The sequence below is a fragment of the Hibiscus syriacus genome, unplaced genomic scaffold, assembly GCF_006381635.1.
Source record: "Hibiscus syriacus cultivar Baekdansim isolate YM2019G1 unplaced genomic scaffold, ASM638163v2 tig00116962_pilon, whole genome shotgun sequence".
NCBI lineage: Eukaryota > Viridiplantae > Streptophyta > Magnoliopsida > Malvales > Malvaceae > Hibiscus > Hibiscus syriacus.
Window position 1 is genome coordinate 1,686,996 of NW_024063488.1, and position 24,582 is coordinate 1,711,577.

At 34.3% G+C, this 24,582-nt stretch overlaps 2 protein-coding genes across 8 annotated transcripts; one reads left to right on the forward strand and one right to left on the reverse strand.

Annotated features, from left to right (window-relative positions):
* Positions 1 to 3,356: 3,356 nt before the first annotated feature.
* Positions 3,357 to 7,128, forward strand: LOC120190130 (pre-mRNA-processing factor 17). Its single transcript, XM_039193259.1, has 3 exons — positions 3,357 to 3,461; positions 4,357 to 6,119; positions 6,864 to 7,128. Exons 2-3 carry the CDS (start codon positions 4,375 to 4,377, stop codon positions 6,868 to 6,870), a joined length of 1,752 nt encoding a protein of 583 aa, XP_039049190.1. The 5' UTR covers positions 3,357 to 3,461; positions 4,357 to 4,374; the 3' UTR covers positions 6,871 to 7,128.
* A 796-nt stretch (positions 7,129 to 7,924) lies between these two features.
* On the reverse strand, positions 7,925 to 23,857 carry LOC120190412 (methionine aminopeptidase 2B-like). 7 transcript variants are annotated; one of them, XM_039193495.1, is made up of 12 exons: positions 23,841 to 23,851; positions 15,913 to 16,077; positions 14,296 to 14,332; positions 14,107 to 14,214; positions 13,572 to 13,671; positions 13,287 to 13,432; positions 13,114 to 13,205; positions 12,872 to 12,966; positions 12,405 to 12,501; positions 8,984 to 9,127; positions 8,668 to 8,885; positions 8,087 to 8,197 (listed from the first exon to the last, which is right to left on the reverse strand). In XM_039193495.1, the coding sequence occupies exons 2-12, from the start codon at positions 16,064 to 16,066 to the stop codon at positions 8,087 to 8,089; spliced, it is 1,302 nt and encodes a 433-aa protein (XP_039049426.1). In that variant the 5' UTR covers positions 16,067 to 16,077; positions 23,841 to 23,851. The 7 variants fall into 7 exon arrangements, with proteins under 7 accessions (XP_039049422.1, XP_039049426.1, XP_039049425.1 ...); XM_039193494.1 differs by lacking the exon at positions 23,841 to 23,851 and adding an exon at positions 16,548 to 16,657 and having other exon boundaries at positions 15,913 to 16,095; XM_039193493.1 differs by lacking the exon at positions 23,841 to 23,851 and adding an exon at positions 16,548 to 16,653.
* Positions 23,858 to 24,582: the final 725 nt, after the last annotated feature.

A 24,582-nucleotide genomic window follows, 5' to 3' on the forward strand; every position in this document is an offset into this window, starting at 1 on the left:
TACCTCTATTCTAAATAATATACATGGGCAACAACAACAGCAATTGAAATATAAATTAAAGTGAAAGTGATACAAAAAGGTAAGTTTCATGTGTGCATAACTTGATTATATATGTCATAGGAAATATATCCATGCATATTGAAATATCATGATCAAATGGTAAGAATGCATTTTCGTGAATCTATTGTTACATGTTTATTTATTTCCTCACTAAGTCTATGACTTAGCGTGTAAGTGATTTACACGTAGGTACCAAGAAACGTGAAGAGCAAGAATAGAAGTGGCAAGGACAATATTATTACTATAAGATCATATCAGAAGTAATCGAGAAAGTATGTATTTTGTTGTGTATAGAGTGTTGGCATGTAATAAGTCGTTAATTATGAACACTCTGATCGAGTTTGTATTTTGTGAACTCTTTTATGTAAATTAAAGTATTTTGTTTTAAACCAAGTTTTAAATTCCCCGGGGTTTTTCTTTAAGTGTCAAGGTTTGAAAAGTCAATATGACACCTCAGACTCGTATTCGGGTCGGGTACGGGTTGGGGTGTTACACTTAATGTGAAGCAATCACATATCCAAGAAATAAGTTGTTTCAATTATACCCATCGTAGATATTTCCTTCAAAATATTACACATGATATCAACATTGACATAGTACTTGAAAAAATACTCTACCATATCATCCATATACAAGGCTTGAGGATTTACTTTTGAAACAAAAATCTTTGATAACAAGTATTCACAATGATCCAAAGATTTGAATGTATACTAATACAGTAAAACATTTACAAATATACATGTTGATTTTAAAACTAAACAAAAGTCCTAACAAGTTAAGTGGATGTGTGAGAAATCATCAATATAATCTCAGTAGTACATCATAAAATCTCATATAATGTCTCATTTGAGAGATTATATAAGGATATTTTAGATGTCATTGAATAAATGAGTAAACGAGTGAATGCTTGAGTGAGGACCACAACAAAAGTTCTCTATAACAGAATGAGGCAGTGAGAATTGTAACTAAATATGAATATATATATCATGCTTTAAACATGGAAAGAATGATGTAAATAATTTTCTGTAGAGGTTCAACAGTTACACCTTCTTGGTAATAGGGGACTCAAAGGTTCTTTGCATAAAGGAATGACTCATTTGGTAGAAACTTATCCCCATTTGTAGAAGAGGTCTTTTATAGGATCATGTTGTCAAGTCATTTCTGATGGTTGTGTCATATATTATCATGCTTCAAAGAGTGTATATAATGATGTAAATAGTTTTATGCATAGGTCCAACAATTATGCCCCTAGAGAATAGTGATTGTAGGTTTTCTTCATAAAAGGATTACTTGTTTCACCAGAAGCTTTTTTCTTTTATAATAAAGATTTTGTGTAGGGTCATATTGTCTAATCATTTCTGACAGTTGTATGATATCTTATTATGTTTTAAACATGGGGAGACAAATCTGAATAACTTACTACATAGGTTTAATAATTATACCCCTCAAGAATAGAGAATTTAGATGTTCTCTGCCTAAAATGAGACTCGTTTCAGTATAAATATTTTGCATGATCATTGTATTTAGTCATTTTCGACAATTGTGTTCTATTCAATCATACTTCAATCATGAAGACAAAGTCGTAAATAGTTCTCTATAGAGGTTTAACAATTACACCCTTTTGAGAGTAAAGGATGCAAATGTTTTCTGTATAAAGGGAAGGCTCATTTGAGCAAAAGTCCTTCCCTTTTGTAACAGAGATTCTTTGCATGGCAATCTTTCCTTGTCATTTTTTACAACTGTGTTTTATCTTATCATTCGTCAAAAATAAAGACAAGATCATGAATAGTTCAATAATGTATAGGTTCAACATTACACCCCACTGAGAATGACAGATATATAGGTTATTTGTATAAAGGAAAACTCTTTATAACATAAGCTATTTCCTTTTGTAGTAGAGATTCTCTACAAGGTCATCTTATCTGATTATTTATGACAGTTGTGTCATATTATATCATACTTCAAACATAAAGACAATGATGTGGATAATTCTCTGCAGATGTTTAACAGTTACATCTCATCGAGAATAAGGAATACAAAAATTCTCTGAATAAAGGGAAGACTAGTTTTAGTAGAAGTTCTTCTGATCTTCTCATTTGTATAGAGATACTCTACGAGGACATCATGCTTTAAACATACAAATAATGATGAGTTTTTCAACTTTAAAATTAAGTGTTATGATTCATATATATATATATATATATATATATATATATATATATATATATATGAATGATGTTTGGTATGTTCAATTTAATATATAAACTCCCAAACTTATAAGCTCTCATTTCTCAAACTCTCTAGCTCTCACCTCTCAGATTAAAAAGTTCACATGATGGATCGTTTTTATTTTATTATTTCTTCCAAAATTTGTATTGAAAATATTAAAAGTCTTTTTGTTGCATTCCACTGAACTAGTTCTGTCAACACGTACAATATTTTATCTTTTCAATGACGATGACGTTAATATGATGATTGACGTTCATAATGCCCATTATGTAGGTCATGTAGAGATCTACATACAATTTGTTGAAGTTATGAGGGGTCGTTTAAGATTGTATGCCTCTTACTATGAGTTAGTTGATCAAACTGATAACATAATTCAAACATTCTGTAATGATTTCACATCATTAATAACAAATTCTAATACAATGATACCCTCTACCTCAATGGGAGAAGACATTTATTAGTTATTGTGTACGATTTCAACTAAGTTATACTATCCACTCAATATATAACACATGAACAAACATCCCTTTAGGTTCAACGAAGAAGCATTCCTCTGTTAACTTCTTCGATTCTTAACATCAAAATACCATCAAAACAATATTCCTTGCATAACCCTTATTTTGATATATCTTCTAGTTCGATGAGAAGACATTTTTAAACTGTAACATTTGACCTGAATGTATATATATCTACCGATGATATAGATGAAACAAATGATTATTTGTAAAAAAAAAAATCTCAATCCAAAATGAACCGTCTCGAACTCAATTTGAACAATCCAATTACCATATTTGTTAAATACTACTATTATTTTTCTAATTCTAATCGTCTTGAATGAACGCTAGTAATTTAATTAAATAAAAAATCATTCTTAATAACAAATATCACTCTAAGATTTTTTTTAAATTTTAAATAAAATAAATATTTTAGAAAATTAAGTGTCAAAGATGGTTATTAGTAAGAAATTGAGCTAATCGTTACTAGGTAATCCATATTTTATGAGAGAAAATGTTTTGTTTTGGCCATATTTAATTTAGAAATAGTTGCATCTAAATTTTAACATTTACTAAAATTCACGACCCTCTTTCGTCTCTCTTCCCACATCCTCCGCCGCCTGTCAAATCCCTCACCCAACCCTCTCTTGCCTCCGACGGTCCAGGAAATCAAATAAGGTACTTTTCTAAACCCTAAACGTAAATTCAAGATCTCCACTTCAATCATGAAATTTTGATTTTTTTTATTTCCTTACTTCAAAATTCAGTACTGATATCTCTTGTTTGAAAGCCGGCAGTTGTGCCTACTTTGTTCATGGCTCTAATCGATCTTCTTCTTCTTCTTCTTCTTAAAGATATTCTTCCTCGTGGTTGCTTTTGAATTGATTATTTGTGTGTAATTCTTATTTGAAGTGTATCTGTTGTCTGTTTGTCTCTCTCGTCAAGGGGAAAAATGATATAAAGGAGCTTTGGTTCTTTAATTTTTAGGTATTTTTGGTACAGGCTCACTTTATGTTCAGAAAGCGTACACTTGCCCTCTTTCAGATCTAGCATTTCTTGCTGTTTCTTAAAACGCATAATACCAGGGCTGCTCTTGTGAGCTTTTCTTTGTTTCCTTATTGATAATAACATCTCTCTGTCATTGTAAGCCATGATGTTTTCTCCTTTTCTTCCTGTTTTTGTTTCGAGTTTTCTGCGTTGATCTCATCTACATGCAGTGTCCACTATAGTTTTAAATGTATTCTTTTTCGGTTGAACTTTATTCTTATCTAAGATGAAATTTTTTAAGCATCTCTATATCTTTTGAATAAAGCTTTTAAAAAATCTTCTTAACATTCAAGCTAGTCTTATGATTCTCCCTTTCTTGTCTTCTATTACCCTTTGTTAACTAATACTCTTGGTGTTATTGTTAGTGATATTGTTATTTCTTCCTCCTTTATTGTCTTATGATTCTCCCTTTCAAGCTAACCGTTTTCAGATGAAGTATGGTATGCATAATTCTCTAGTTGTGCCTTTCTGATTATCTATCTGAATTGCAAATGCCTTAAGTAACATCTCTGTTTACATGAATTAGGCTTTCAGGAAGCCATCCATGGATCTTATCCAATCGTATGCAGATAGTAGTGATGGTGAAGGCCAATCTCACCAGCCATCTACCTCATCTCCAGACTCTTCACCCCTACGACTCATACCCTCCAAATCTGCTGCACCCAAGGTTGATGACACAATGCTGGCCCTAACTGCAGCAAAAGCTCACCAAGCCCATTCGAAGCCCATTGATCCAACCCAACATGTTGTTTCCTTCAATCCAACCTATGACCAACTTTGGGCTCCTATCTATGGCCCAGCTCATCCATATGCCAAGGATGGCATTGCCCAGGGCATGCGCAACCACAAGCTGGGATTTGTTGAGGATGCCTCCATTGAATCTTTTGTTTTTGATGAACAATACAACACCTTCCACAAATATGGTTATGCTGCTGACCCTTCGGGAAACAACTATATTGGTGATTTGGATGCTTTGCAGAAGAATGATGCCATTTCAGTCTATAACATCCCACAACATGAGCAAAAGAAGCGAAGAATTGAGAAAAAGGACGATGAGATGGAAGAGGATGAGGTTTTGGGTGGTGAGAATGAGGTTGATCCAACAGAGATTGATAATCCAGCTAGTGATGTGTGGTTGATGAAGAATAAAAAGAGTCCTTGGGCAGGTAAAAAAGAGGGGTTGCAAACAGAGTTGACTGAGGAGCAAAAGAAGTATGCGGAGGAGTATGCAAAGAAGAAAGAAGAGAAAGGCCATCAAGGTGAGAAAGGTGAGCACGTGGTGGATAAAACTACTTTTCATGGAAAAGAGGAGAGAGACTACCAAGGAAGGTCTTGGATTGCTCCTCCTAAAGATGCAAAAGCAACCAACGATCATTGTTACATACCAAAGAGATTGGTACATACTTGGAGTGGGCACACTAAGGGTGTCTCAGCTATTAGGTTCTTCCCCAAATATGGCCATTTGATTCTCTCTGCTGGGATGGATACTAAAGTGAAGATCTGGGATGTGTTCAATTCAGGCAAGTGTATGAGAACATACATGGGTCATTCAAAGGCAGTGAGAGATATTTCATTTTGTAACGATGGCACTAAATTTTTGACAGCCGGATATGACAAAAACATCAAATATTGGGATACTGAAACCGGGCAGGTTATTTCTACTTTCTCAACTGGGAAGATTCCTTATGTAGTTAAGCTTAACCCTGATGAAGGTAAGCAGAATATTCTGTTAGCGGGTATGAGTGATAAAAAGATTGTTCAGTGGGATATTAATACTGGACAAATTACACAAGAGTATGATCAGCATTTAGGGGCAGTGAATACCATTACGTTTGTTGATAACAACCGGAGGTTTGTTACTTCAAGTGATGATAAGTCTCTTCGAGTATGGGAATTTGGAATTCCTGTTGTTATAAAGTATATTAGTGAGCCTCACATGCACTCTATGCCATCTATTTCACTTCACCCCAACAATAATTGGCTTGCTGCTCAAAGTTTGGATAATCAAATTCTTATTTACAGCACCCGTGAAAGATTTCAGCTTAACAAAAAGAAAAGGTTTGCTGGGCACATTGTGGCTGGCTATGCTTGTCAAGTCAACTTTTCACCAGATGGACGGTTTGTTATGTCAGGAGATGGAGAGGGTAAGTGCTGGTTTTGGGACTGGAAGAGCTGCAAAGTATTTAGAACTCTCAAGTGCCATGAGGGAGTTTGCATTGGGTGTGAGTGGCATCCTTTGGAGCAAAGTAAAGTCGCAACTTGTGGCTGGGATGGCTTGATCAAGTACTGGTGAGTAACATTTTATATGATGACTTTTTTAGTTTGTTAATTTTGTTGTCGCTCCAATTTCTATATTTTTCTAATGCTTTACTTTATTTTGGTTGGAAGTATGATCATTCTTTAAATATCATTAGTTGGTTAGAAAATTTTGCTCTGCTGCAAAATCCCTTTATCAAGAGCATTACAAACATTTAAACTTCCATCCCCATCTAGAGCATATCACCTCTAGTAGTGCAATCAACCTGTTACAGTACTGAATTGTGTAGGATTGCATTAAAAATAATTTCAGGGGGGATGCTTCCAACATTGTGAGCCACATTTCCCGAGTTCCACTAATATGTTTTCATAATACATGCTTACAATATTGCATATTGCAAAGCAACTCCTATTTGATAGGAAGGGACATTGACATCTTGCTTCAGGTTTCTAGTAGATGGAAATGAAGTCGAGGCTGTCATAATCTGTAGTTTTGTTGGACACACTAACCTTGACATCTGTACCCTCAACTGAGGTCAATAGCTCAGTCAAGAGAGAAATGCTCTGCTATTATTTGTTCTAGTCAACATTAAGAAGCCTTTCCTTCATTGTCAAACAAGAAACAATACAGCAGCTCCTGCATACCTATTCTACTACTCAAACAGCCCTATCAACCCCACCAAAAAACTTCCTTGGCCACTTTGTTATTGTCAGACATGAAAAGATGCATTCACTTTTGGTATTTTATTCCCTTTAAAGCTGTTCATTGTTTTGCAGGGACTAACCTTGTTTGTAAGTGTTTTGGTACGAGAAGACCGGAGAAGGCAGCCAAGTTGAGTTTAGAAAACGGGATTGGAGTCTGTTGGAAATCAAGTGCTCTTAAGAAAATGACGTGACTGTGTAACAATATCTTCTTTTAAGTTGTAAAGCTTTCGCAAGATGTTGTGGTCAACTGTGATGGAATTTCTAGTTTTCTACTTATGTTGTTGCCTGCCTGTTAGTGGATTATAGATAAGATGCTCAGTAATTTCTATTTATTCTTCCATTCTACTTTTGCTTGTAGGATGTGCTAACGGTTTTTTTGACTGCCAAACCATGTCTTGCTTCTGTCTTATTTTCGGAATTTTTTGAAATTTAATTAAAAAAATTTGAAGATGATGATGATCGTGAAGATAAGAAAAAGAATTAAACATAGTCACCAGAACCGACCATTCCATGTTTTCCATTCTTTTATTTTTTGGTAAGTTTTCATTTTCAGATACGACTGAGAAAATAAATCTAAAGTCGGGTTAATCATTTTTTGACCGACTGATCAAAAATTAGTTGGCTGAATTTGTTCGATTTTCTCTAAAGTCAGTTTAATTTTAATTTTTTTTTAAAAAATCATTGGTGCCGATTTTCATTTTGTCTACAACAACTCGATCGATTACTCGGTCTATGTGTGAGAAAGAAAAAATGCATATTTATCTTCAAAATATGAACATATCAAGAGTAAAGCATGTGTTGGCTAAAGATTTTAGAATATTTTATAAATGTGAAAATAAAATTCTTTAGGATAAAGCGTCAGACAAGCATGCTTTGGGATAATGTTATCACAATCGAATTCGCAAAATGCAAGTAGAAATAAAGCATACCATATGGTTCAATCTCTAATTTGTCAGTGTAACTGCATTTGCAACATGTATCAGCAGTTTAATCAACAGTATCAAAATTAAAGCTGAGGTCATTTTTTTTATAACAATCATCTTCGTCTTGATTATTACTTCTAAACAAAGACTACTGATAACATTTTATAAAATCATGGATACTGAAAACAATACAGAAAAAAGTCTAAAAAGAGGCACAAGTACAACTAAACCCATTATTGAAATTTGAATTCTGATTCTGCTGTCTTAAAACCCAAAGTTACAGTGTTTAAATTACAACATAAATGGTTTAGTGACATGCAACATAAAAGTAAATATCCAAAATGTTTACCGACAACTTTTCAGCTGATCCCCTTAGTAGTCATCACCTCTAGATATAACTTCTTTGCAGGTCGGCCGCAGCAAGATTGTATGTTCGAACTGAGACACGTAGCTACCCTTAACATCGCATAGAGGAGGATAAGGCTGCAACGAAATACCAACTTCTTCATTAATCTCAACTTTTGTAACACATAATGAAAACATGGCAAGCAAATTCAGTCAAACAGCTAAACAAATACAAGTTTAAAACTATAAAAGATAGCTTCTTTAGCAATTCCTTTGATTCTGTTATTTAAGCATAAACACCATGATAATATCAATCTCCCTTTTAACCTACTTTATGTATTATCACCAACTGGCAAAGAACAACATGGTTATGCTCTCTATTTTTATTGAAGAACCCATATCTGATGCATATCCAGGTTCAAGGACTATACTCATCCAACAACCCTCCAAATACATTGACCTCTATATGGGTGGGTGCAAGTCGCTACCATAAAGCTAAATGGTGGCTAAAATAATTTGGAATAGCAGGTCCACATGGCCCAAATTATACAAGAAAGCATTGAAATCATAAAACTGAAGCAGTGAAGATCAATAGCAAGATGCTCTACCTGAACAATGCCAGCATCACATAAATTCTTCAGTGCCATCAGATATTTGGTCTCTCCCAAACGATCCAAATACCGTCTACAGAAGGCCAACGTAGAGAAGTTCTTATTTATTGTAGCTAGTAGCTGCTTAGCTCTAGGCAACCTCAGTGGAATATGTCCGGCATCAAAGTTTTTCATATAATGGCTGCATTCTAGATCTTCTCTGACATACCCTTTCCCTGCAAAAAAAGTCAAAACATATTTCTGGTTAGAGATACATACAAACCACCATCTACTATGTAAAAGATTCAATTCCCCATCTAATGAGATATATTACCAGTAGAACCAAAGGTTTCGATGGCAAAAAATTCACCCTCCTCCATTTTTGTTTGCTCTCCACCTTTCACAATAGGAACCGATTTTCCAGCATGAATCTGATAGGGCCCAATGCTGTGTCCATTCAAGTTACGTATGCTTTTTACTGCCAAAGACATTTAAATACCCTAGAGAAAGTTCATATAAAGACAAGATATAAAGGACATCTTATTACTAATATGGACTTTTGTGTGCTCTATGTATGGTAAATAATTTTCATTTATTTATTTTGATAAAAGTTGGAGGTCTCATTAAAAACTACCTTCGTATTCTTCTACATACTAAGAAGTATGTTGAAGAACATTGGAAGGTAGAAAATAGTGCCTCATAATTTATTAAATAGAACACCCATTACATGTGAAAACACCGAATACCCTCATACGGGGATATACGCCATTACAAAAAAAAAACAAATCACCTAAAAATCTACTATCATCAACCACAAAGCCCCAAAGATAATAACCCTATTTCTAAAATAAACCTCAATCAAAAGGGTAAAAAAACAACGCAAAAGATCATAGCAGAACAGAACAACACTGTCAACCATGAAAACTAAAAGAAACGCCTCTGCATAGAGCTCCAGAACAGTTACGATCCAATTGAATGAACCAGTTCTAATGAATTATCGCAAGCTTCAAGGACCCAAGAATTTGGTTTGAAGGAAGGATCAATTTCATGCACCATGATGTTGAAGAAATTAGAACCGACATTCAACTCCAACGACTCATCAATTCTCACTTGAGACTTTGTGAGTATTTGAATTTTTGCCCGATCAAAAGGCGATGGAAACTCGCAGCTATCGTCGATTGCTAATAATTTGCCACACTTAGCTGCAATGTCTTTGAAAGTATCCCAATTCCAAGCATGAAAAGTAACCCTTTCGCAAACTAACCACACTTGACAACACTCTACCATCAAACTCTCTGACCAAGCTTCAACTCTGGAAAACCATTTTGCAAGAGTCTCTAATTTTCCATTCTTCACACTTCTCAACGAAGCAGAGTCTTCAGAAACCATTAGAACAACATTTCCAGCAGCTCTCATTAACGTGAAACCAGCGAGTCCTTTGGCTAGCAAGATTACCGATTTTGATGAAGTTCTTGCACCACCCTACCAGATAGTTACTCAACACTTGAAGTTTATCTTCGTCCACAACACCCTTAACTTCACAGTGTTTATTCCTCGAAACAACTTCCATCCCAGACTTACGTTGAACAACTGTCGATGACTTTCTCCAATAAGACTGTCGAGGATTATATTTGGCCAAAGAGACTAATTTTGCTGCCGTAAATATGAGAACCATTCATCTTTGATATCGCTTTCCTTGCTTCTTCAATTGTTGCGAAGCGAATGAACCCAAATTGAACCCCTTTGGAATTTCTTTTGTTAGGAATAAAGGCATCAATTACATGACTGTGATTACAGAATAAAGATCCAAGTCTCTTCCAATGGATCTTCTCTGGTAAGTTTTCAATGAATAACGTGAAACATCCACTTCTGAACCTATTCCTAACATTTGTATGGTCTTTCTTCCACCAATCATTAAAATCGATTCTCCCAACTCTTGCTCCTTCACCATACTTGTTACCAGAACAACTCGACCTCAACTTCACCTTATCAACTCCCATTCTACTACCTTGATAATTTCCGAATGTAGAAGCACTTGCCGAATGCTTCTGATTACCACCAAAACCACCATTGATAGTCTCCTTCACAACATCTAGATTCTTCCATACACGACCTTCAGCAAGACACTCTCCTGCGCCCCAAAATCAGCAAAATTTGGGAACATATTCAACGGGGTCAGGTGAAAGTCCAATATCAACCAATCCTTTGAAGAATTGCTCTGCTAAAGCAACATTGGACTGTCAACCACCTGTTGTCAGAATTGATGACACTGGTTTGTCTCCTTCACGAGGGAAATATAGGATTGGAAAGGTTTCTTTAGTACAGAAATCACCACGAAGGGGTATTCCAAAGAAAAATTTTCCAAAATAGCGAGAAGGAAAAGAAATAGGTTTCATAATTGGTGGAAGGAAGGCCAACCTAAAATCGATAATGAGTTCAGAAATGGTTGTTACACGTTATTTATCGAAAACCTTCCATAGAAGATCCGTTGGAAGAGACTTGGATCTATATTTGGCACACACGGACAAGTTATTGATGCATTTATTCCTAACAAAAGAAGCTCGAAAGAGATTTGTTTTGGGTTCATTCGCTTTGCAACAATTGAAGCAAGGAAAGCGATGTCAAAGATGAATGGTAATCATATTTACGACAGCAAAATTAGAGTCTCTTTGGCTAAATATAAACCCCGACAATCTTACTGGAGAAAGCGGATAAAGTCCTCGACAGTTAATCAACGGTCTGGGATGGAAGATGTTTCGAGGAATAAACACTGTGAAGTTGAGGGTGCTGTGGATGAAGATAAATTTCACGTGTTGAGTAACTATCTTGTCGGGTGGTGCAAGAACTTTATCAAAATCGATAATTTTGCTAACCAAATACAAGCCAAAGGACTAGCTGGTTTCACGCTAATAAGAGCTGTTGGAAATGTAGTGTTAATGGTTTTTGAAGACTTTGATTCGTTGAGAAGCGTGAAGGATGATAAATTAGAGACTCTTGCAAAATGGTTTCCAGAGTGGAAACTTGGTCAGAGAGTCTAGTGGTGGAGTGTCGTCGCGTGTGGTTAGTTTGCGAAAGTGTTCCTTTTCACGCTTGGAATTGGGATACTTTCAAAAACATTGCAGTTAAGTGGGGAAAACTATTAGCAATTGACAACAACTGTGAATTTTCATCGTCTTTTGATCGGACGAAAATTCAAATACTCACAAAGGCTCAAATGAGAATCGATGAGTTGTTGGAGTTGAAGGTCAGTGCTAATTTATTCAAAATCATGGTGCATGAAGTTGATCCTTCCTTCAAACCTTATTCTTGGGTCCCTAAAGATTGAGATATTTCATTAGAACTTGTTCCTTCAACTGGATCGTAACTGCTCGTCAGCTATATTTTGAGGCGTGTTTTTAGTTTTTGGTTGCAATTGTTGGTTTTTATTTTGTTATGTTCTTTTGCAACTTGAGGTGTATTTTAGAAATCGGGTTACTATCTTTGGGGCTTTTTGTTTGACGGTGGAAGATTTTTAGGTGATATGGGTTTTTGTAATGGTGTATATTCCCGTATGAGGGTTCGGTATTCTCACATGTACTTGGTATTCTATTTAATAAATTATGAGACACTCTTTTCTTCCTTCCAATGTTCTTCAACATACTTCTAAGTATGTGGAAGAATACGAAGGGAGTTTTTAATGAGACCTCCAACTTCTATAAAAAAAACATAATAAATTTTGTTTAAACGTACATATCTTCTTCAACTAAATTTCCTACCTTGAAACACCTTCCCATTTATTTCAACCTCATATGATTCCATCACCTCTTGAATTGCAGCACCAACATCACAAAGACGGACATCAATACCAGCTTCCTGAACAATTAAATGATCATTAAATTATATTCTAGAGTGCAAAAATCTTCACCCTAATAATAATAGTAATAACAACTTGAGCTATATTCATATGCAAATATGACCAATCTAGGTTACTGTCACATTACTAGAAAAGATGAGAGTTTCAGGAGATACCAGGGGCATGAATTAATTGGGACTAGAATAAACAAAGATTTGACAGCTAAAAATTGGCTGAAATTTTTTTCCATTCACCAATACAACATTGTTTTTTTAAAAATGCTCAAGAATAAGTACAACTACCACAGGAAAAATATGTAATAGATAGAAAGCGAAAAAAAAAAAGACCAAAATTCTCTCTTGAAATACACATATTTAGTGGTTGCGGTACCTTGATGCCTGTATTGGTTGCTTCACGCGAAGCTTCAAGAAGTGGATCATACATAGGATTAAATGCCACTGTAAAGGCACAATCAACTATAGATCCTGCAAACCCAATAGCCCATTCTTATCACCTCCAGCTCAAAAGAAATATCACAATTCACAAGAACCACAACTCCTTACGAAATTACAAATCTAGCCAACAAACAGAGCAGAGCAAAAGAGTACATGATGTAGCAACAGCGGTTTTACCATCAATATGAGTTCCAAAATCCAACTTCATCACATCATCATACTGAAGGACAGTCTTATCTCCAGAATTAGGAGTCCAGTGAGCAGCAACCCTGATAAACCAAAAAGGTCTGAGTCTGGATACAATTTGTTACAGTTACATAGACCCATCAAAAGTCAAATATAAAACCAACCAGTTCAGAGAGCATCCAGTAGGAAATGCAATCCCAGCTTGCAAACCATTCTCTGAAATTAGCTTGCGAACTGTGTTCTCCAGGGTCTCGCACAGGTCAGTCATTAACATTCCAGGTTTCAAGATGCTTTTGATATATTTCCGAACCTAAGAATGATAAAGCAATACTGATGATGGTCAAATGCTACAGCAGAAGTCTCCAAAGACAAACTTGCCCATATAAAAAATATTAATATTTACATTATACCAAGCAGCAATTTATGCAAAAATAAGACTAAATACAAACCTGACGATGGACTTCAGCTGCTTGGCGAACAGCATTATATTTTGGCTTTTCGAGGCGCTCCAATTCTCTCTTCTCCTCAGAAGTAGTCCTCCACAAATTACTATAAAGCAATAAAATAAATAAATTTCAAGCTTTATATACAAATATAATGAGATGCACTTGATGCTACCATTAATCAATACCGACAAACATAACTGAACACAGAAAACTACACTACAAAAAATGAGGGAAATACTGTAAATTATGTTCATGTGCTTCTTATATATTCCGAAGGAAGAAATGTATCTTATTCTGTACCTTTCTGCAATCAATCAAGTTCTTCCGCAGACAACAGCATCCAGAGATGATTATCTTCTTATTCAAAGTATAACATAACACTTTTACTTTCTTGGCTTAAGACAGTTTACTACTTTTTATATAACTATGACAAAGAACAATCATCGAAGAGAAAAAGAAGTTCAACTTTGGCTTCCTACAAATTCTGTGTTGCAAGAAACAGTTTTAACAGTAGTTACAAGAAAATTGCATGACTCACTCATCTTTGTACTGTTGAATTTCACCCTCAGGAAACTCCCTAGATGGGAAAAGATCAACAACAGGAATAGATGGAGGGTCAGTCTGCTTCAGTGGCTCCTTCTTTTTCCTGAACATGATAATGTCAAACTCTCAACTGAGCAACTTCAATAAGAACATAAAATAACCAAATTTAGAAGCAGAGCCTCACTTGCTTTTATTTTTCTTCTTTTTCCTCTTCGCAACTTCTGCTAGGAAACAGTTTTAAGAATGCAGAAAAGTGTAGATGTTAGAAAGAAAAAGTGAAGTTGTATTTTATAGAAAAACAGTTAAGCCAACTTTACAATATGAATTTTATACTAGAAATGCATAATAATTAAGCTCCCTTACAATTCAAAACTATAATCAAGAAAATACCAGTAAAATATGAAGCCTTTAAGAGAAGCATTACCATCATCTTATTGGAACACAATATCTTAAAGCAAAATCAAATAGATTGGGAATTGAAGCTTGGAAAGAAATAGAAGCAATAATCACAATTTAGACATCTACTATTATCAGTTATATCAATCTAGAATGTGTTCCATATGTCTCTAAGGCAAGCCAAATATAACAAAATTCAGAAATGTAATTATGTAGCCATGTTCATAGACTATGAGCCTATGTCGCCTAAATAGAACCAATCCTCTTTCGAACTCACACTCCATAAAAAACAGAATAACATGACACAGGTATCCCATGCATATGCAGATGTGCCAATTGTTGCACATTGCAGAAATGTTGTGTTAGATTAAGAAAAGCTCACAAAAGAGATTATACTGAAAATTGATAAACAAGATAAGCAGTGGACAAGTAGGATTTCTGCGAGAACATAAAATGAAGTGTCATAATTAATTACACACACAAAAAGAATCTTCGGCCCTAGCATGGTGGTTAGGAAACCCAATCAACACACTAATAGAAAATAAAAAATATAAAAGGCATGATATAAAGGATGGAGAGAGTTGGACACTCATGAATGGAAGAAACAGAAACGCATTAAGGAAAAATGTAGCTATTAAAGCACCATGAAGAGAAGTAAAAGCTAAATTACAATAACTATAAACAATCCAACACTAGTTTCAGTCAAAAGTGAGCAGCTCTCTCAAGATACTAGGACCTAGAGGTGGCAATAGTGCATCAAGTCAGATTAGGCTGTTTTAGTTTTGTATGAAATTTAGGGTAACTTATGCTAACTTTAGTTTAGGTTAATCCAAGCTATGGTGGATTTTGAGTTGCTTGTTTTCTATGTTCAATAAACTCTTTCCATATTTTTAAGTCCAAATAAATGATTACTGTATGCAGGTCTGGGTTATTTCTAAAAGATGAGATTTGGAACTCTGACTTGTATAACTTCAAGTCGAAAGGATTAGGTTCAAGAGAGTAAAATGTATTCAGTAAAGTTTTTCCACCTTTAAAAGAAGCCCCATAATGCTTGGGGCGAAAGGCACAAGGCCAAACAATAAAATTAGCTAATGTAAATAAACTATACAATATATTACGGAAAAAGAACCTATACATGAAACTTTAAAAGAAAAGAAAAGAAAAAAAACACTTTAGATCATTGCCAATTTAATGCCTCTAAAATTGTTTCATTTTATTTTAAATATGTTAAAACTGAAAGGACCTTTGGTTATTGAGCGTTTGTTGCAAACTTATAAGGATTTAAAAACATTGAAGTGCCAATGTAACATTTACGGAATTTGCGAAACACATGAATGATCAACAGAAGCAGCGGCAAGTATAAAATACAAAAATCTAAAGAATCAGTCAACAAACAACTGATCACCTGTGCCTCCATCTTCATCATTTTGAAAAGATGAAGAGTTTGCAGATAATTCATCGTTGCTATTTGATATCTTTAATTTCTCAATGCCATCCGAAGTCTCTAACTCCTCATTGTCTCCAGCACAAACATCATTATTCACTATCTCAGTAGCCATCACTAAAGACCCTGTTTGCACAGAACTCATTGATACAGAATCCACATGGTTCAAGTAAAAAAAGAATCGATCAAGTTTTGAATTTGAAGATTCAACAACAACCAAACGCTTACAGATAAAAAAAAACAGTGTAAATAACTTTTTTTTAACACGCAGAAGCTAAAAGAAGCAACATTTGCCACATTTTCCAGTATATTTCCCCAAAACTAGATCATGCACTGAAACTAAGACAATCGAGACCACCTAGTATACGGCTATCCAATCCGTAATGGATTATAAAAAAAAAACCCAATATTCGTATCTGACAGAATTGATAGAGGCGGAAAAGGTAACAATAAAATAATTTTTTTAGAAATAAAAACTCACCTTTTGATCTGTTAATAGAAGCAATATAGGGGGTTCCATTATAAGAGACAGCAGAGTGAGAGATTAAAATAAATAAGATAACGTAAAGAGCCAACATAGAAAGCGAGATGATTACCGCGTTAGTCCGATCGGCAAAGCAAAGCTCCGTGATTAATCCGTTTATGTCTATAGAGAGAGAGAACGCGAGAATTGGAAGAATAAAAAACCCTCTTCGGTTCAGAAGCGGTCAAGCGGAGAGATGAGAGAAGCTAAATAAATACCAAACTTGCATGCTTCTGCTTTGTTGGATATTTTTCTTCCGAGTTGGGTCATCAGTGACAATAATAAGAGGAGCCCATTTTTTTTCCTATTTTTGGGGCTTCAACTTAATTTCACATAGTTACATGAAAACAAAGGAGAATATTTTATCAAAATCGTGTTAAAACATTTTGAGTTATTCAAAAGTCTTATTTTATAATTTAAATTTTATTTAAAATTTTCTCGAGTATATTTGAGTTGTTCTATTTTTAAAATTTAATTATAAATATTTATAATGTTACGATATTATTTGATTATAATTTAAATTGTTTTCTATAAACATATATAATATATATGTTGTGTGTGTGATATACATATACATACAGAGTTGAGAGACTCAAATTCAAACTCGAAAATCAATCTACTAATTTTAAAAAAATTTGAGTTATTTGATTTCTATTGTATAACTCGACTCGAATTTGAATTTTTTCGATTCGAGCTTTTTTAAGTCGGAAAGTTTAATATTTTTTAAATTAATTCGATTTTACTCACCCTGTATATAATTGTGAAAAAATATTGAGTGAAATATTCTTTGCGGAGGAAGCTTATGCTAAGTTAACTAAGTTACCCGATTGATCAAGCTGTTGATCTCTATTCCTTCATATTTTTTTAAATCATAGGTCCTAGATTCACTTGAGCACCCCACCTAGAATTTTTCTTTTCCCTTTCTCTCAAAGTAGGATTAATATTAAATTTAGAATTTATACATATATAAAAACCCAGCAATATCGAGAGTTTTATTCTCTGAGAAATTCGAGCAACCTTAAGTGTAGCTATTCTAAATGTTATTCAATTTACATTTTTCTTTATGAATACTCTGATAACTTTTAGGTGTTTATAAAAACATGTTTTACCAACATTATATTTGGATAAATAATTATGGAGGGAAAGAAAGAAAATAAAAAATAAAAATAAAGTAAATGATATATGTGATTTTATTTTAGATAATTAAAAATTAATAAAGGAACGAAGAAGAAACTAATTTTGAAAATAATTGTTTGGTTGAAAGGTGGGCAATAAATGAAATGATTTTGTTCAATTATGCCTTTTTTATAAAATAATTTATTTAGAAGTAAAATCAAAATCTTGATTAACCCAATCAGCTGAATTAATCGTTTAAACAGCCTTAACCGTACTTATTCATGTTATCACAAATAACAACCTAATCCTAAACTAAATGAGAATCACTTGCACTTGAAACTTAAATCAAAGGATTAACCTAATCCTATACTCCCAATCAACACATTGTGATGTGCAAAGATGCAACAATTCAAAACACTCATCGAAAATAGCTTCCACACCATGCTGGGATCCTACACAAGCCTGAATTTGCCTTTCGTCTGCTCCAATAGATCGAAACTAGACAGGACCTTTTACCTTACTACAGGAAAGTTCCAACAGATTCAAAACTAGACACACACAGCCATAATGAACATTTGACATTACTTAACAACAAAGAAACACTAGAAATTGTAGTTAAATCTCATATCTAAAAGTGTAAAATGAAGAGTTTGAAGGAAGAAACAAACATGCTTGTTATTTTTTCTATCCACAAGAACCATGCATATCATACTTGATGTACAAGGTTAATTCAAAAATGAGGATTGGTCCATTCTCTAAAAACAAACAACAAAAGCGGAGATATTGAAATTTGAATTCCAATTATTTTTAGTCTCAAAACACAAAGTTACAGTGCTAAAATTACAACATAAATGGTTTAGTGACTCATATGCAACAGAAAAATGAGTTAAACCCCTTAGTAGTCATCACCTCTAGATGTAACTTCTTTGCAGGTCGGCCGCAGCAAGATTGTATGTTCGAACTGAGACACATAGCTACCCTTGACATCGCATAGAGGAGGATAAGGCTGCAAGGAAATACCAACTTCTTTATTAGTCTCAACTTTTGTAGCATATCATGAAAGCATGACAGCAAATTCATTTAAACAGCTAAATGAATACAAGTTTAAAACTATAAAAGATGGCTTCATTTGCAATTCCTTTGATTCCGTTCCGTAAGCATAAACACCATGATAATATCAATCTCCCTTTTAACCTACTCTATGTATTATCACCAACTGGCAAAGCACAACATGGTTATGCTCTCTATTTTTATTGAAGAACCCGTATCTGATGCATATCCATGTTCAAGGACTGTAATCATCCAAGAACCCTCCAAATACATTGACCTCTATATGGGTGGATGCAAGTCACTACCATAAAGCTAAATGATCGCTAAAATAATTTGGAATAGCAGGTCCACTTGGCCCAAATTATACAAGAAAGCATTGAAATCTTGAAATTGAAGCAGTGAAGATCAATAGCAAGATGCTCTACCTGAACAATGCCAACATCACATAAATTCTTCAGTGCCATCAGATATTTGGTCTCTCCCAAGCGATCCAAATACCGTCTACAGAAGGCCAATGTAGAGAAGTTCTTATTTATTGTAGCTAGCAGCTGCTTCGCCCTAGGCAACCTCAGTGGAGTGTGTCCGGCATCAAAGTTTTTCATATAATGGCTGCACTCTAGATCTTCTCTGACATACCCTTTCCCTGCAAAAAATTCAACATATTACTGGTTAGAGATACATACAAACCGCCATCTACCATGTAAAAGATTCAATTCCCCATTTGACGAGATATATTACCAGTAGAACCAAAGGTTTCAATGGCAAAAAATTCACCCTCTTCCATTTTTGTTTGCTCCCCACCCTTCACAATAGGAACTGATTTTCCAGCATGTATCTGATAGGGCCCAATGCTGTGTCCATTCAAGTTACGTATGCTTTTAACTGCCAAAGACATTTAAATACCCTAGAAAATGTTCATATAAAGACAAGATATAAAGGACATGTTATTACTAAATATGGACTTCAGTATGCTCTATGCATGGTAAATAATTTTCATTTATCTATCAGACCATATCATTTTCCATAAATTTCAGCAACTTCAACCATTCACTGCTCTCCAAAGAGAAGATGGTTCAAACCGAATGTTGTTATTTGCAGTTGGGAGTCCAGAATGAGGTAATGCTGTTGAAAACTTAATTAAAATCATGCAAATCAAATGAAATTAAAGGTTCCAGTTTTTGTCCACAATAGAATATACTGAAATTTTCTAATGTGATGTCAACTGAATGCAATTCCATCAAAATATTATCTTAATTTTACTCGAAAGGATTGAAATCCAAGGAAATTAAAATTATTGCACATTTCATATACAGAGATATGCTTTGATGAATGCTGAATAGAAGTCCACTTATTGATATCGAAAGTTATACTCAATTTTGAATGCTAATTAACCAAAATCTAAATTTGCAGTGGTAAAATTATAAATATAAATAAACATAATAAATTTTATTTAAACGTACATATCTTTGACTAAAAGTCCTACCTTGAAACACCTTGCCATTTATTTCAACCTCATATGATTCCATCACCTCTTGAATTGCAGCAACAACATCACAAAGACGGACATCAATACCAGCTTCCTAAACAATTAAATGACCATTGGGTTGTGACCTCTTAGGTAAATATTTCAGTGAACATAGTGAACCAAAGATTGAAAAACCTCATGATGACAGCTACCATCTTTCGTACATGTATAGTTACATCACAACAAACAAGGTTGAATCATCAAAGAAATAAGCACAGGAAAGCCTAGTTTTGGGCTTGATGGACTTGTAGGGAAGAAAATTTTGTGAGGGAAAATAATGGTACCTTAGACCTGGCCGTCTTCAACTAATACAAGAAAGAGAAGGGAAGCAAGTACCAAGCATAACAAGAACATCTTTTCATCTACATTCTAAATTCAAATATTTTTTCAGTTCATATATGAGTGAAAATTTTCAGTGCACCATCAACATTATCCATTCCAAATTCTAACTTTAAGGACCCTTTAAGCATAACAAGACATCACTGTTGTACCTTGTCCTTCATTACTAGTTGTCTCCACCCAAATATGCCTAGCTAACAGAAATTGTGTCCAGACTCCAGAACAACTCATCAAAAACATTTCCTGTAAAATCTATGCACAAAACATAATTCTAGAGTGCCAAAATCTTCACCCTAATAATAATAACAACAACAACAACTTAAGTTATATTCATATGCAAATATAACAGATCAAGGTGACTGTCACTTTACTAGGAAAGATGAGAGTTTCACGAGATACTTGGGGGCATGCATTAATTGAGACTAGGATAAATAAAGATTTGACAGCTAAAATGCCGAAATTTCTTTCCGTTCGCCAACACAACATTTTTTTTAAATGCTCAAGAATAAGTACAACCTACTAAAAGAAAAATATGTAATAACAAGATAGCAAAAACAAGACCAAAATTATCTCTTGAAATACACATATTGAGTGGTTGCAGTACCTTGATGCCTGTATTGGTTGCTTCACGAGAAGCTTCAAGAAGTGGATCATACATAGGATTAAATGCCACTGTAAAGGCACAGTCAACTATATATCCTGCAAATCCAATAACTCATTTTTTAACACCTCCATCTCAAAAGAGTTATCACATTTCACAAGAACCAGAACTCCTTATGAAATTACACATCTAACCGGCAAACAGAGCAGAGAAAAAGAGTACAAGATGTAGCAACCATGGTATTACCGTCAATATGAGTTCCAAAATCCAACTGCATCACATCATCATACTGAAGGACAGTCTTATCTCCAGAATTGGGAGTCCAGTGCGCAGCAACCCTGATAGACCAAAATGGTTTGAGTATGGACACAATCCCTTACAGTTACATAGACCTATCAAAAGTTAAACATAAAACTAACCAGTTCAGAAAGCATCCAGTAGGAAATGCAATCCCAGCTTGCAAACCATTCTCTGAAACCAGCTTGCGGACTGTGTTCTCCAAGGTCTCGCACAGGTCAGTCATTAACATTCCAGGTTTTAAGATGCTTTTGATATATTTCCGAACCTAAGAATGAGAAAGCAATACTAGTGATGGTCAAACTCTATAGAAAAAGTCCCCAAAGTCAAACTTGCCCATATCAAATAATATTCATATAATCATATTTACATCATAACAAGCAGCAATATAGGGAAAAATAAGACTAAATACAAACCTGACGATGGACTACAGCTGCTTGGCGCACAGCATTATATTTTGGATTTTCAAGGCGCTCCAATTCTCTCTTCTCCTCAGAAGTAGTCCTCCACAAATTACTATAAAGCAATAAAATAAATAAATTTCAAGCTTTACAGACAAATATAATGAGATGCATTTGATACTACCATTAATCAATACCGAAAAACATAACTGAACACATAGAAAACTACACTACAAAAAAAGGAGGGAAATACTGTAAATTATGTTCATGTGCTTCTTATATATTCCGAAGGAAGAAATGTATCTTATTCCGTACCTTTCTGCAATCAATCAAGTTCTTCCACAGACAGCAGCATCCAGAGATGTTATCTTCTCATTTAAAGTATAGCATAACACTTTCACTTTCTAGGCTTAAGAAAGCTTAAAAGTTTACTACTTTTTACATTAAAATAACAAAGAACAATAATCAAAGGGAAAAAGAAGAAAAGTTCAACTATGGCTTCCTACAAATTTCTTGTGTTGTAAGGACATTTTGTTTACTATAATTTCAAAAGAAAAATAACATGCACTGAAGATCTTTCTTCAGCTTTAGGAATTAACACGAAAAAAGTGCACTTGTATTTAAGTGTAGTTTCAAGAAAATTTCAAGACTCACTCATCTTTGTACTGTTGAATTTCACCCTCAGGAAACTCCCTAGATGGGAAAAGATCAACAACAGGAATAGATGGAGGGTGAGTCTGCTTCAGTGGCTCCTTCTTTTTCCTGAACATGATAATGTCAAACTCTCAACTCAGCATCTTCAATAAGAACATAACCTAACCAAATTTAGAAGCAGGTCCTCACTTGCTTTTATTTTTATTTTTTTTCTTTTTCGCAACTTCTGCTAGAGAATAGTTTTAAGAATGCAGAAAAGTGTAAATGTTAGAAAGAAAAAGTGCAGTTGTATTTTACAGAAAAAATAGTTAAACCAACTTTACAATATGAGATTTATACTATAAATGCATAATAATTAGGCCGCCTTACAATTCAAAACAACAATCAAGAAAATACCACTAAAATATGAAGCCTTTAAGAGAAGCATTACCATCATCTTATTGGAACAGCATATCTTAAAGCAAAACCAAATGGGTTGGGAATTGAAACTTGGAAAGAAATAGAAGCAATAATCACAATTTAGAAAATAATAATTATTGAACGTTTGTTGCAAACTTAATAAGGAATTCAAAACATTGAAGTACCAACACAGCATTTATGGAATTTGCAAAAAGCATGAATGGTCAACACAAGCAGCAGCATACGTGAAATACAAAAGTCTAAAGAATTATTCAACAGCCAACTGACCACCTGTGCCTCCATCTTCATCTTTCTGAATAGATGAAGAGTTTGCAGATAAGTCATCGTTTCCATTTGATATCTCTAATTTCTCAATGCCATTCGAAGTCTCCAACTCCTCAGTGTCTCCAGCACAAACATCATTATTCTCCATATCAGTAGCCATCGCTAAACACCCTGTTTGCACAGAACTTATTAATACAAAATCCACATGGTTCAAGTAATAAAAGAATCAATCAAGTTTTGAATGTGAAGATTCAACAACAACCAAACGCTTACAGATAATGAAAAAAAATCAGTGTAAACATCTTTATTTACACGCAGAAGCTAAAAGAAGCAACCTTTGCCACCTTCAGCACGATATTTCCCCAAAACTAGCTCATACAATGAATCTAAGACAAACGAGACCACCTAGTATACGGATATCCATTCCGTAATGGATTAAAAAAACCCAATAGAATATTCGTATCTGACAGAATTGATAATGGTGGAAAAGGTAACGATATAATCAATTTCTTTTCAGAAATAGCTTACACAAAAGATCAGGAGTACGCCCAACACCAGGAAAAAAAATAAAAACCCACTTTTATTCAGTTAATAGAAGCAATGTAGGGGTTTCATTATAAGAGCAAACAGAGTGAAAGATTAAAAGAAATAAGATAACGTAAAGCGCCAACGAGCTAACATAAAAAGCGAGATGATTACCGCGTTAGTTCGTTCGGAAAAACAAAGCTCCGTGTTTATTCTGCCTATAGAGAGAGAACGCAAGAAAAAACCTGATCATTTCCCGTCAAGCGGAGAGAAGAGAGAAGCTAAATAAATACCAAACTTGCATGCAAAGTGTTTGGATATTTTTCTTGTGAGTATAAAAATAATAAAAGGAGCCCATTTTTTACTTTTTTCTCGGCCTTCAACTTAATTTCACACCATTACATGGAATTGTCAACCAAAAAAAATCGAGTGAAAACTTCCATGAAGATGAGACTAATGCTAAGGTAATCAAACATTAGCCTATTACCCAGAAATAATAAATATTATTGAAGATATTTAATTTGTTATAACAGTTTAAGTTTTGTATCTAAATTATTATCAAACTTTTTTAATGTAAGGGGAGGCATAAGCCAATTACATCAAGTAGAAACTAAACGTCTATATGGGGGGTCATGAACGTCCCTGCAGAGAACGCTAAATAAATAAGCAGGAGCAGTATCAGAAACACTTAAGTGGCTGGCTAAAGAGGAGTAATCTTTAGTGACTTTATCGGCTGTTACATTAACTTTTCGTCGGATGAGATCGATGTCTACAAATCAAGCTTCGTTGATTAAAAAAAAGTGCTTGAATATATAAAAGGTATATAATTTATGCCTTTTTTTTCAATTTAGTGTCTAACATTTATTTCGTTCCAGTTTGGTGCATATTGTTTCATTCCGTTATTCAAAATGGGTCA